At 39.6% G+C, this 13,921-nt stretch overlaps 1 protein-coding gene across 1 annotated transcript; it reads right to left on the reverse strand.

The window, feature by feature from the left end:
- Nucleotides 1-1,557: 1,557 nt before the first annotated feature.
- On the reverse strand, nt 1,558-10,911 carry ormdl2 (ORMDL sphingolipid biosynthesis regulator 2). Its single transcript, XM_033628047.2, has 4 exons — nt 10,765-10,911; nt 8,402-8,575; nt 6,445-6,596; nt 1,558-2,116 (listed from the first exon to the last, which is right to left on the reverse strand). Exons 2-4 carry the CDS (start codon nt 8,573-8,575, stop codon nt 1,981-1,983), a joined length of 462 nt encoding a protein of 153 aa, XP_033483938.1. The 5' UTR covers nt 10,765-10,911; the 3' UTR covers nt 1,558-1,980.
- Between the last annotated feature and the right edge of the window lie 3,010 nt (nt 10,912-13,921).

Below are 13,921 nucleotides of genomic sequence, written 5' to 3' on the forward strand. Positions count from 1 at the left end.
TGCTGAGTGAAAGTGGATGTTTGTCCCAAATTTGAAGAAATTTCCTGAAGGTGTTCTTGAGATTTCCCCCGTTATAGTTTTTGGGGGGGGGAGTTTTTCCTTATCCGCTGTGAGGGTCCTAAGGACAGAGGGATGTCGTATGTTGTAAAGCCCTCTGAGGCAAAATGTGATTTGTGATATTGGGCTTTATAAATAAAATTGATTGATTGATATCGCGTCCATGAGAGTTGTACGGATGCACAGACCAAGTGCCAAACCTTCAAGGCTGAAAAATGAAGCCAGTACCCAAGTGCCAAAAACTGCAGTTCCTTGAACGGCCACATGAGGCTGGCTCCAAAGCAGAGTCAATCCCCATAGACCCCCATGTTGAAATGCCCAAATTTACAGCAGAAATAAACATGTTTACAGCCTGGTACGAAAAACGTTTTTGGTTTCTGTAGCTAATTTCAACACTCATGACAAATGTACAGAGTGTGAATTTTGTGTAACTCACCCCTTTACATTTTTTAAGGCGCAAAGTTATGCATATGAAGGGGCAGGGCCATGTGAGTGACAGTTTGTTGAGGTGTAGCTACAGTCTATGAGCCAGATCCATCCCTTGCTGCCCCACAGTGCCACCCTCTCATCCAAATATGGTCACTTCTGGCTCCAAAAAACCAAGATGGTGACGGCTGATGCCAACTCAATGGGTGACGTCCCTAGCTACATCCATTATTTATGTAGTCTGTGGTGCAGACATACTGCATGGACAACCTGAAAGCATACTGCCTCAGTCCACAGCTATCCCCGGCATAGAGGCATAAAAATTGCGTGCAATAAAGTGGAATGACAGGAAAAAGTATTGAACACGCAACATTTATTTGATACTTGGAGAAACCTTTGTTTGCAACACCAGCTTCAAGACGCTTGCTGTATGACAAAACTAATCTCTGTGTTAATTTGGGATTTTGACCCGATCTTCCACACAGCTTGTCTTAAAAGCATTTTCAAATGGTTTTGGTAAGTCTGAATGTTAATGTTGAGAAAGAAATTTCACTTTGAAAAACTTCAACAGGATAAGCGGAGGACGACGAGACGAGATGAAAACTTCAACAGGAGGTGTCCTCAGTTCTCAGATGCTTACTGAGTGTCGTTAAAAGAAAAGGTGATGTAACACTGGTAAATTTGCCCCTGTCCCAACTTATTTGAAGCGTGTTTGATGAGTTTTTATCATTAACTATTTTATCTTTGTAGTGTATACAATTGAATATAGATTGAAAAGTATTTACAAATGATTGCATTGTTTTCATTTTTAAAAGCGTCTCAACTTTAAGACAACCAAGTGTGCACAGCATGTAGCTCTCACTGCTCATTTTTATGAGTGGAAAAAAAAAACCATACAGCTTTTAGAGAACACGTAAGTAACATAAATATGTGTGTGATAGCAAGACTGCAGTGTTTATTGTAGGCGTGAAAATGCATGCTGCATGTAAATCCTTCATAGTAAATCAAGACAAAAAGCATGAAAGTAAAGGGAAACTTGCAACTGTCATTCAGAACATGAACCACACTGCCACAATGAATTCATTCAGATTTATGGCAACAACCAGAAACAGTTTTACAGACGTGCAGCCAGTGCAGTTTGTAACAGAAATTAACAGGAACGAATAAAAGTCACATTTGAAAGCAGTGCAGTTCAAATTTGCTCTTTCTTTAAGCAAAAGTGTAGCTTTTTGACAAACTTACATCAGGAATGTCAGTAAAGGAATAAAATTACTTTCATAAAACAGCAGCAGTGCACTTACATATTTTTTTCCAGGCTGCAACAGGCAGCACACACTGCAGCTTTTAGAAATCGTGCCACACGTTCTGTACAGTAAAGACAAATCAGTCCAACTGGTTCTCTTCTCTTCAACCTCCAAACATAAAATCATTCAACAGAAACAGAAAACTAGAAGTCCAGTGTTGGTGGTTTAAAATCCAGTGTTCAAGTCAGTTCTGTCAGTATTTGTTGATCCCAAATATCCGTACGCCGTGAAACTGAGGCAACTTTGGGAGGAGGACGCTGAGGAGGGAGCTCGTATTGATTAGGAAATGTGTGGCATCGTATTTTGTGTAGAAACTGGCAAGAATGTACCTGCAGAGAGAGAGAGAATAAGGTGAATGTAGCATCGACACGTCAGGATCAACATTATCACAAAAAACTTCGTACAACAAAAATTCATAATTTAAAAGTGAAAATACACTCCACAACTAATCATACAAGTGTGATAAAGGTTTAAGTTTTTCAGTTCTCTGAATTCAAGTTTAAAAAACTGCAGCAGGCTGCAAACGGGTATCAGATTCTTAAATGTAATGCTTTTCAAGATTTTTTCATGATAATTTTTAACCAAATTTAAGACAGATTTTTGGACGAATAATGTTTTTCTTATCCAAAAATTACATGTAAATATAAAGCTAAGTAGTTTATGTGCTGGTTTCACAAACAGGGTTTAGCTTAGAGGCCGTTTACACGTACACGGTGATTTTGATAAACGGCGACATCTTCCTTCGTTTGTGCCCTTCGTTTACACGCAAACGGAGATTTCTCCTCTGAAAACGAGTCTTTCTAAAAACTCCGGCCAGAGTGGAGATTTTGGAAAACTCCGGTTGCGCGTTTGCATGTAAACTGAGATAAACGCAGATAAACGGAGTTATAGGCAGCCCACGTCACTGTATGCGCCGGAACTTGCGCCTGTGTAAAAAGTGCGACCTATGTTGCTATGGTGACAATGGATACATGGAAGGCTTGAGCTTCTCGTTACACTGCCACCTACAGGTTTGGCATACTCTTGTGTATATATACACGGGTAAGTGTAAACGAAGATCTTTTTGAAAACGGAGACGGTGAAATGTCCGTTTATGAAAATAGCCGGCAACGTGTAAACGGCCTCTTAAACCAGGAGCAGGCCTTAATGTGGACTAGTTAAATAATCACATTTGAGTGGCTTTCATTAACACGGTTTAAATTTGGCTTAGATAGTAGAGTCCCAGAGTAAGGTGTGTAAGACTTAATGAGAACACCTGGGTTAAGCCTCATTATCTTAAATACAGGCACATGTTGTTGGTCTCATGGTGCCCATAAAAACACCATTACTGGTGTGAATCTTGAGACCAAACAATGCCAGAGGCAAAAAGAAATGTGTTCAGAAAACTGAGTGAGTAGGAAAAAAACACTACTAAAACAAATTGTGTCAAACCATTCAGTAACTGAAAGACCATGCTGCTGCTACTGAGCAAAACAAAAGCAAATTAAAATGTAACCACAAGGACAGTGCAACAACTTCAGGTGAGACATCCTCATAATATCATTTTTTTAATATTGCTTATACTGAGTGATATCTGCCTTTGTAAACTCTGTGGAAGAACCTTACACTGGCTTTAAACAGAGAATGCAGAAACAAGAAGAGAGTAATTTCTCATCCATCTGAACCGCTGCAACGTGAAAGCATCATCATAAAGGTAATTCAGTAAATAAGTCCTATCAACAAGTACTCGTCTGACTGACCTCTGTGTTGCACGTTGGTCTTCATTTAGATATTCCAAGTAGTCCATGCTCTCTCACAAACATTGTTAAGCACAAGTTAAACCTGCCTCCTCGGAGGATCCTAGATTAGCTCTGACCCTCCCTCTTGCAACCGCGCTTAGTTTAATCCAGAACAGGCTAAACCTACGACTATTTTAAGATATGTCTGTGCAAGTCTCTTTAAGTTAAGAGAGCTTAAGTGAGCGTTTTAGTCCGACACTAGGCTTAAACCTTGTCTATGAAACTGGCCCTTTATGTGGTCCTGTGTAGAGGTAGGTTTTACACGGGAATATGGTTGTTAGAGTGAGTTAGATTAATCTACTTTTTGCCAACAGGTAAGTACAAGTATAAGGTAAAAATTTAGAATTATGTTCAAGGGTAGGTTTAAAGATTTCATTCAGAAGAGATGTGGACTTTTCATACAGAGGAGCTGGACTCACTTTGACAAAAGGAAATTAAAAGATGGATAAATGATAAGAAAAGATGTGAAAAGATAAAATGTTTGTGTCAATGAAGTCCTTACAAATTCAAACTAAGGCCTTATATTTGCCTGTTTGTTCTTTGTTCAGTGAAATAATATTAATGAATGTTATTCCCGACATTTTTGCCTATTAATGCATTTTACAGCATCTTGTTTCCAGCCTTTCAACACTGCATTGAGACCACTGCTTAATGTCAATGTCATTCACCTGTGCCATTGGTGAAGGGCATTTGCTTTCATCCTCTTGTTTCTATTGTTTACCAGAAATCATTTGTCAGTCAAATCAGTCATCAATCATCAACACCTGTTACACTCGTTACCTGTGGACAATGACATCATACATTTGCCTGTGTAGTAACCCCCTGCCTACATTCATTTATTAATACAAATTCTGCACTATAAAATCTGGACTCTGCCTGTGTTAGTATACAAGTGAAGCCAGTGAGTGGGATTTAATTTACCCAGCCAATGCAAATTGTTTTCAGTGTCCTACTAATGGTGCCCTGTAGAGTTGTCTTGGAAACAAACACATTTTGTTTACATCCGTTGTTACTCACCAAAATGCAATGTGTGTATTCTTATGAGATTTAACTAACATGATGAAAGCAGCAAACTTGCACCTTAAGTTTTCTTAAAAGTTTGAAACTTGCTGGCACATTACTGCCACCTGTAGGTCAGTGGAGTAGTGTGAAACCATTTGTGTACTGCATTGCCTGTGTGCATGTGTCCTCGTATGCATGCATGAGACATACAAAAAGGGGATCCACTCCACCTACAGTAAAAACACAGCGCTCAAAAAAGCTACTACAGGTTGAAAACTCCACAGGTCACCTTTACGTGCATCAGTGTAACTACAACCTTTTAATTCCAAAAGTCTGAGTGATCCATTTCTGGTGCTCTGTTAGTGCTCTGTAGATAAAACATAAGTTGATGATGATTCAGGCCTTCAATCTGGTCTTATGTCTTCAGTAAAAATTCTGCAGATAAAATGACTCTCCTCAGGTAAAAACATAATAAAGGATGTGCAGACAGTGAATTGTTTAAATGACTAACTAGCATATTTATTCCACTCAGCAGTTTGACAAGGTGAGACAGAATCAACTGTACTCCAGCAAAACTAAAGGCTGCTTTTTATTTCGATGACAGACTGCATGAGGTTAATGTCGTTATCCACCCATGTCAGGAGAGTCGGCATGGACCCCTATGTGGATTTCCACATGTAGCCCATTTTTGTGACTGTGTAAACTGTACACATAGCAAGTGCGCCAATTTTTTTCATTATATAAATTATTAATATCACAAATACAAATTAAACTTTAGGTAGACTACTTGAATAATAAAATCAATTGCTTTTTGATTTGAGAATGAAAACTAATAAATTGCAACATATTTTACTGCAATACTCAGCATATCACAACACGTTTAAAATCACAGTAAAATTGTATCATGACTTAAGTATCATGATAATATCCTATCATGCGGCCTCTGGTGATTCCCAGGCCTGATAAAAATGTATTAATGTGCTCATGTTTAGCAGGTATAATGTTTACTATATTCACCATCTTGATTTAGTGTGTTGTTAGCATGCTAACATTTGCTAATTAGTATTAATCACAAAGTGCAGCTGAAGCTGATGGGAATATCATTTGTTTGCAGGTATTTGATGGACAATTAAAATACTGGAGGAATAAAAAATTTGGTCTGTGCTATAGATAAAGTTAGGGGATCACCAAAACTAATTAATCCCTTTGGGGAAGATGAATGTCTGAGCTAAATTTCTTGGCAACCAACCAACAGTTGTCCAGACATTTCATTAAGAACCTCACACATAAACCTCATGGTGGCACTAAAGGAAAAGTCAGGGGGGGATCACCAAAGCCATTAGGATTTATCCTCTGGGGAACAATGTTTCATGTCAATCCATCCAAAGTTTACGTATTTAAGACCCCTTTAAAGGATTCTTGTTTTGAAATGAGTCAGCTGGAAACTTTGATTGGCCAGAGACAGTTTTTCCAACCAAATCATGAAAATAACATAAGCTACAACTGATTAAATGCTGATAACAGCTGTCAATACAGCCAACAACATCAGTGGTTGCTAGCTAGAAATGAGAGGCTGATTCTATCTACCACTATCTGAAAACAAGGACCCACTGTTTTTGAAAAATTACAAAGAATTTCTAGAAAATCTCTCATAACAAATGATGCGTGTGAGAACAGAAAGCTTGACAGGCTCATTTGCCTAAAATTGTTCCCAGGTGTTCTCAAAAGGCCAAATTATTCCCAACATCCTGAACGACTGAGTCAAACACATTCCCGCTAACTCATCACATATTTGACTACATGCTGATTTGACCACCATAATGAAAGAGAAACCACAAACTGTCCCGCTCTGCAGAGGACTTTTCAAACATACTCACAGAACAATTGGTGAGATAGTGAGGAATTTGCGCGACGATGTGAACTGGACACCGTAGTCCATCTGTTCCCAGTGTGTGAGTAGGCGGGCTTTGCCTTGGTCTGGTGTCTCAAAGGGAGTGCCCTTCACTGTGTGTAGAAACAGGTACATCACCTACAGGGGACAAAACACACAGAGGAGATACACAACCACTGTTAGACACAAACACAGATAGGTTTCCCTCCAGGTCACACTTTTCAAGAAGTGATACTCAGACGTACATACAACTGAATCATTAGCTGTCTCACAGAGGACATTTACCAAACATAATCATAACAACTGTGTGAATATGCCTCATTCATGTGCAGGCCTGCCACATATTTAATAATTCATAGATGCAGCTGTGGCAATTTAAACTGTTTAAAATGTTTGATGGTTAAGTGGTTTCATAGTGAAGTGGGAAAATGTAACAAAATTAAAGTTGTTTAGGTTAAACAGGACTGTAATATTATGTATTACAGTTTTACTATATAAAAATAAATTAAGGAGAGCAACAAAATTCTCTTTCACAGTGTATGTAATCTTAATACAACGATATCAGTAATAATATTTTTTGTTACAGTAGATTTTCTGGATAATCAGAACATCTTGATATGTGCTTTTTGCTGAGAGTCAAGAAGATTAATACTGCTCTCATATGTCCATTAAAACGAAGCTGGAGTCAAATGATGGTTCGCTTAGCATTGCTGCTCTGTCTAACGGCCCTGACACACCAAGCCACATTCTTTATTCAAGATTTTTTTGGGCCCTATTGCCTTTATTTGTAAGGACAAATACAGTAGAAATGGGGAGAGAGGGGGGATGACATGCAGTAAAGAGCCACAGCAAGCACACAACCACTGCACATGGGGTGCCCGCTCCACCAGGTAAGCTAGTGGGCACCTCACCGAGCCACATTCTTGCAGTGTGTCCCACTTGTTAGCACTAGTCGGCCCTTGTTGGCTTTTGTCGCTTTGTACAAATTATGGTCACCAGCTGCTTTGGAGAGTTATCTCCTCTCACCCAGGTGCAGAACGTACATGCTATTTGACTGTTAGCTGTAGTCATTGCAGTGTGTTCAAAGTCAACTTCTTGGCTGAGACACAGGTGACCTGAAACTATGCAACAGTACAGAAACTACCCAGCGAAGAAATATTCCGACACATAACCCCCCTGTATTTACAGCTCTATTTATCAACCTGTCCAAAGCCTTTGATACTGTTGGCCATCTTAATTTAAATCAGAGGTGGACTAGTATTGGTATATCTGACCAGGCTGTGGGCTGGTTTCTGAATTCTCTCTCAGATAGGCTTCAGTGTGTTCAATTTGTTAGGCACACCTCTAACTGGCTCAACGCTTGTAATAGTGTACCCCAGGGTTCTGTCATATCACAGTGATATATTGGCCGGCTCATTTGTCACAGAGGCTGTGGCTGAACTGCAGGCTGTCTTTAATGTAATCCAGATTCAGCTTTCACAACTTAAGCTGGTTTCAAATGCTGATAAAATTTAAGTAATATATTTCTTAAATGCAAGGAAGAAGCCTGTGAACACTCCTATGTTATTACTGCTCATGGAAAGAAGTTTTGGTGTGCTGGTCAGGTCTCCCTTGTAAAAGAGATTGTTGATCTCAATGTGACTTACCTGGTTAAATATGGGTTAAATAAATAAATAAAATTTAAAACTGAAACTGATTTTTTTCTAGTTATACTTAAACCTCTGGACTGATCCATGCTAGCTGCACACACAATAAAATAATGATAAATGTGAATGTCTCTGCAAGTCCATGTCTAACACTAACTGGCTACTAACTGGCTCTCTGTCAGTATTGTCGCATGGTGAGTATCATATTTTTAATCCCTAAAAATAAAATCCATACTCTTCAAATATGTAATAAATACAACATGATTGCTATATACAGTATCTCTGTCTTTAACTGACCAGGTTGTGGATGACGTTGGTGAGGGTCCAGACGAGCGGCACAGTGAAGAAAGGAATGCTGAGCAGGACGATGTGCAACACGACGGTCAGCAGCAGGTAGGTGAGCCATATTCCTCTGCTGTTCATCACCCGCGTGTTGGGGTTCACCTCGCTGTGAGCCACGCCCACATTCATCTTCAACACAGAGAGACAATATGTAAGAGTTCAGGATACTGAAAATAAGAGTCTGTTGTTTAGGGCTGTCACATCCTAGTCGGTTGGTTGATATGCTCTTGTCAGACCTAATTCTCACTGGTCGCACAATGGCTGGTGTTACTTTAAAAAGTTTGCGTGTCCCCCAAAGCGTTTCTTGTTTTAAGAGACACCCACGTACAATTTAATCCCCTGTGATTCCAGATATTCAGCTTTTTTTAACATCCTGAGATTGGAGAAGGTGAGACCACAGAATGCTGCAACTAGTTATCATTTACATTATCAAATAATCCACCAATTATGATGTTAATTAGTAGATTCATTGTTTGGATTATAATGTGTCAGGATATCATCAAAAATGCCCATCACAACTCCCCATTGTCCAGTCGGATGATTTGAGAGGCCGGCCTTCTGTGGTGGTCACAACAACAAGTTTACAGTTGGTAAACAATGGAGGAAACACTGGTGGTGCTCAGTCATTTGGCAGGATCAGTGGACTCCCTGTTGTCCCTAGACTCCTGATAGTATTCAGCGATAGACAGCAGGTTGTCAAACGGGCCCCGAGTCATCCTAAAATATGCCTGGAAACAGCCATCATGGAGGCGAAGCTCCTGGACCAGCTGGTGGTACTCCCTGTGATCCATCCTCTTTTTTAGGGTCTCCTGTACCCACACAGATCTCCGTTTATCTGCTGACAACCTCTCACCCTCAACCAGAGCTACAGCAAGTCCCCTCTGCCTCAACATTTTAGTGACTAGCTACTAATTACTGTGAAATAAATAAATACACAGTAGATTGATTACACAGGAAGGTTAGAGTAAGGAGGTGATTGGGTGGTTGCCTTGCAACAATAAAAAAGCACAGCAAGCATTTTTTTAGTAGTGGCATTCAATTTAAAGAAAAAAAGAGTGGTGCCTTGCGTTTTGCAACCTGTAAAACACTTTGTGTGTGATCAGGGCCTTAACGAATTCTTACCAAGAGAATGTTCAGCTAGTTGCAATCTATAGTCCTCACTGCAAGATGCCACTAAATCCCCCTAAACCATACATGCTGGACCTTTAACTAGTTCTCTCTGTAGTTTTCTGTGAATTAAGCTGTTTTACTTTTGCAAATTGATAAGACCAACTGTGTTACATTTGTGTGGAGCTAGGGCTGAAACAATCGTTTCATTAATCCAGTGGTTCTTAAATGGTGTGCCGTGGGATTTTGTGATAACCACACATTACTCCAATATTCAAATGGGCCTATATTAACGTCATGCCTTTTTAACTGACTGAATCAGTATGTTGTGCACATCCATTTTACTAATAAAGGGGCAAATTCTCCTTAAAAGCTAAATTTTGTCACTGTTGTCACATGGGAATTAAAAGTGTGTGACACATCACATTATTTTACATTATCTCACATTATTTCCAGTTTAAATGGATGCGTTATTTGTGCTTTGAGGTAATTTTAAAAAGTTTAAAATGAATTCTTGAATCCTCAATCAAAACTTTTGAAAAGCACTGCGTTCATCGATAAGCTTATCAACAGAAAACTGATCATGGATCATTTCTATAATCGTTCAATTGGTCAAACATTTACTTGTTCAGTTTGTAAAAATGTGCCTATTTTATATCCTTGTACATTACTATTCTGGGGTTTGGCATCTTGTAAGAGTCAGTGTTTGTGGTGTAAATGATTAAACGACAAAAATAAAACCACATATTGAACTGAATTTCAACTCTGGTGTAAAGACTCCGCCCGACTGAAGTGTTCAGGGTGACTAAACCTGCGCTTCCTCTCGGGACTCCCTCATCACTCAGCTAGCCGCAACATTCACACACTAACCGGCGCTAAAAACATTAACGAAACAATAATATGGTTAAATTCGTACTTATTAAGCGAGATTATAACAGTAACCGTTCACTCAAAGCCCACACAGTTTAACTTTCAGCCTAACAGTTAGCTTTAACTGCGGTAACGTTCGCATGCTAGCTAACAGCTGAGCTGCTATCCACAGGTTGACATGCTAACATCAGTTCAAAGTTACGTTAATCGGGATGTAACGGCTCCCGACTACACGTTAACACAGACGGGGTTGATAGGTCGTGTCAAATCGTGATAAATCAGCCCGACCTTTGCGTCATTTCGAGGTTTAAAACTTCACATTTCAACGGAGCCAACTTTACCTTCCTGTGTTGTCGTAGCTCACCAGGAAATTCCTTGTTTTTTCTTTAACCCCGCCCTCCTTAGGTTTGGGCTGGTTCCTCTGCAGCGGCGGACAGCTGTCCAAACTCCAGCCGGTGTCCTCCTGTCCCCTCCGGCCGCAGGTGCGCAGGTGAGGGGGAGACACTGTGTAGGTTTTAGCGAAGAGCAAGTGACCTCCAAGAAATTCCCTGGATCCCCCTAAGAACAAAATGCGAGCATTACTGTAATATCATATCACTGTTAATTCCCATATAACTCCTAAATGTCAGGTCAATATCAGGATACACAGGGATGAGTGTTGACTTTGGAGGTTTCACTCTGCAGCCTACTGCTTTCACAAAACTTTCAGTTTAGCTTTTCAGCTTGTTTGTCACCATTAAGGCTTTATTCAGTGGTGCATTGTGTGGGCTGCTCAAGTATTGTGTTATAAGCAGTGGTGGGAGCTCTATTACTTGAGTAAAAAGTAAAACCACAGGGTAGAAACACTGTTACAAGCAGAAGTCCTGCATTCAAAATGTTATTTAAAGGGTTAGTTCAGATTTCTTTATGTAGGGTTGCATAGGATACTTATCAATAGTCAGTGTATTAAATACAGTAGATTTGAGTTGGTATGCCCCCAGTTTGGAGAAGCAGGCTGGAGCTAAGCAAATGTCCTGCTGTGGAGGGTCCAGCAACAAAATGTATTTTAGCCACCTAAAAAAAATCTTTATCACTTTAGGTGTATGCTATATTAAGATTATTTTCATTACCTTTCCATCTGGCTGAACATTCTGACATGAAGCTGTTAATGGCTTCAGTTTCATGTCTACCAGACTCCATTGAGAAAAATGGCTATTTTAGCTCACTGAACACAGCAGCTGCTGATCTATTGCTGCTTCAATCAGTTAATTAGTTTGGGTTATTGTGTGATTTTAGTGAACCAGAACTAACCCTTTTATACACCAAAGTCACACAATAATGCAAACAAAATAACAGATTGAGGCAGCAGTAGACCAGAAGCTCCTGTGTTCAGTGATGTTAAATCACTATTTTTCTCAATGGAGTCTGGCTGTAAGGACAGCAGTATTATGGCTTTATTTTCCCATCGGAAATTACTGTGTCATTAAGGTACAGCAGTGAAAATACTCTAAATATAAAGTATAGTACTTGAGTAAATATAGGATACTTATTCCACCACTGAATTTAAAGGTACTTGTACTTCACTTTAAGTATTTCCACTTCCCGCCAGCTTATATTTGTAGTCCACTACTTCTCAGAGGCAAATATTATACTTTTTCTCCACTACGTTCGTCTGACAGCTTCATTTAGTTTACAGATGACACTCCAAATGTGTCAATTTTGTACTTTTCTGACTGGATTAAGTGTTAATTTTATATGTTTAGGAAAATTCTTCCACTTATTAAGCAAAACAAACCCTATAAAAACCGTCTAGGATCAGTTGGAAAGTGCATCATCACAAAGCTGAAATTGAGGCTGCTTCTCTGACACCACAAAAGCTTTTAGAGATCTGTGATACTCACGTGACAGCCATGTCATTAACTCATGATAAGCTTACAGAATATAATGCATTGCTGTAAATTAAACTACCCAACAGTAAATAAAGAAGTTAAAGTTCATGCAGCAGTAATATTAATTCAAAAAACATCAGATATAACAGGAGTACACTGACTGGGAATATTTTACTGCATGACTACTTTTGGTTTTGATTCATGAAATAAATTTTGCTTATAATACTAACATGCTTTTACTAAGGTAAGGTTTTGAATGTGGGACTTACACTTATTTTCACAGGTTATTTTCACAGTGTGGTTTTAGTTCTTCGTCAGCCCAAACATCGGTGAACTGAATGGAGGCTGGTAAAAAAGTGGTTTGACACATGTGGTTGAAAGTACTTAAGGGACATGTGTGGTGATATTCTGTAGTTTTTGTTTTCATATGTTCTACTAACAAGTAGTGTCAAAGCCTGATCTAGCTTCCCTTTGTACCACAGAGCTCCATTGTTGTCCAAAGACTGCTTAAAACCACATCAGTGGACCACTCTGTTGCACTGCATGACATGTTGACATATGACATAACAGTGTGCATGGGCACCAAAAAGCACCAAATCTACATAAGAAAACAGACCCAAATCAAATCCAGTTTGAGGAACTTTCGCTTAACTGTACCCAGCTGTTACAGGAAATTACTGAGCACTTTAAAATGAAGCTGTGATTTTGTGTACCATTGTTAAAGATTTATGTCTTTCGTGGGAATCCCTGGTCATGGGGCTATGTGCTACAGACCAGCTGTGTCTTGAGGCACCCAGGTTTCACTTGAGTATTTGCACTCCTAAAATATAATATCAGCTAAGGTGAATCATGCATTATTGGCTAGCCCTGTGTAGTAGAGGGATCTGTGTCAAAATCTAGTTTGAGGAGCATCAATATATTTAGTTTATACTGTGCACACATATTCCTAAATAAAGTCAAATATGTCAAATTAAATTACCACAAACTGAGAGAAATTAAGAATCATCTAAGCACCACTGGTACTTGTACTGGTTGCACTGGATTTAAAAAGCAGCTTGAAGCAGTTAGCAGCTAACTCAAAAATAGCAGCGACCGAAAATGTTCACAATTTGGGAAGACAGTGAGGTTCGGTAGCTCCTTACCCACCTAGCAGAGAAGGAGATCTACTGCCATATAACAGGGTCAATAAATGATTGTTATTACTAGTAATGCTATTGTTATTTTTTAGGAAGCACTACTGACACATGTGTTGTGTGTCACACAAGGGGAAGGTGCTGTTGTGTTACACATCATGCCCCTAACGCCTCTTTTGCTTCCAGGATGCCGGCTCGCTAACTAAAATCACACAACTTATGATCGTTCTTTAAATACAGGTATATTTAGCTATCACCCACAGGACATTTGAGGGACGTGCTGGTGGTGGTGGGAGCTCCTTGGACTGGATTTGGCTCTGACATGTCAAGGCATGGACACAGGACCTCTGGAAGGTGTCCTTTGGTTTCTGGCACCAGGGCGTTAGCTTAAGGTCTTTTGAGTCCTGTGAGTTGTGAGGTGGGGTAACAGCACGTCCCACAGATGTTTGATCAGATTGGGATCTGGTGAATTTGGAGGCCAGGTCAACATCTTGAGC

Source organism: Epinephelus lanceolatus, chromosome 8 (genome assembly GCF_041903045.1).
Source record: "Epinephelus lanceolatus isolate andai-2023 chromosome 8, ASM4190304v1, whole genome shotgun sequence".
Classification (NCBI taxonomy): Eukaryota; Metazoa; Chordata; class Actinopteri; order Perciformes; family Serranidae; genus Epinephelus; species Epinephelus lanceolatus.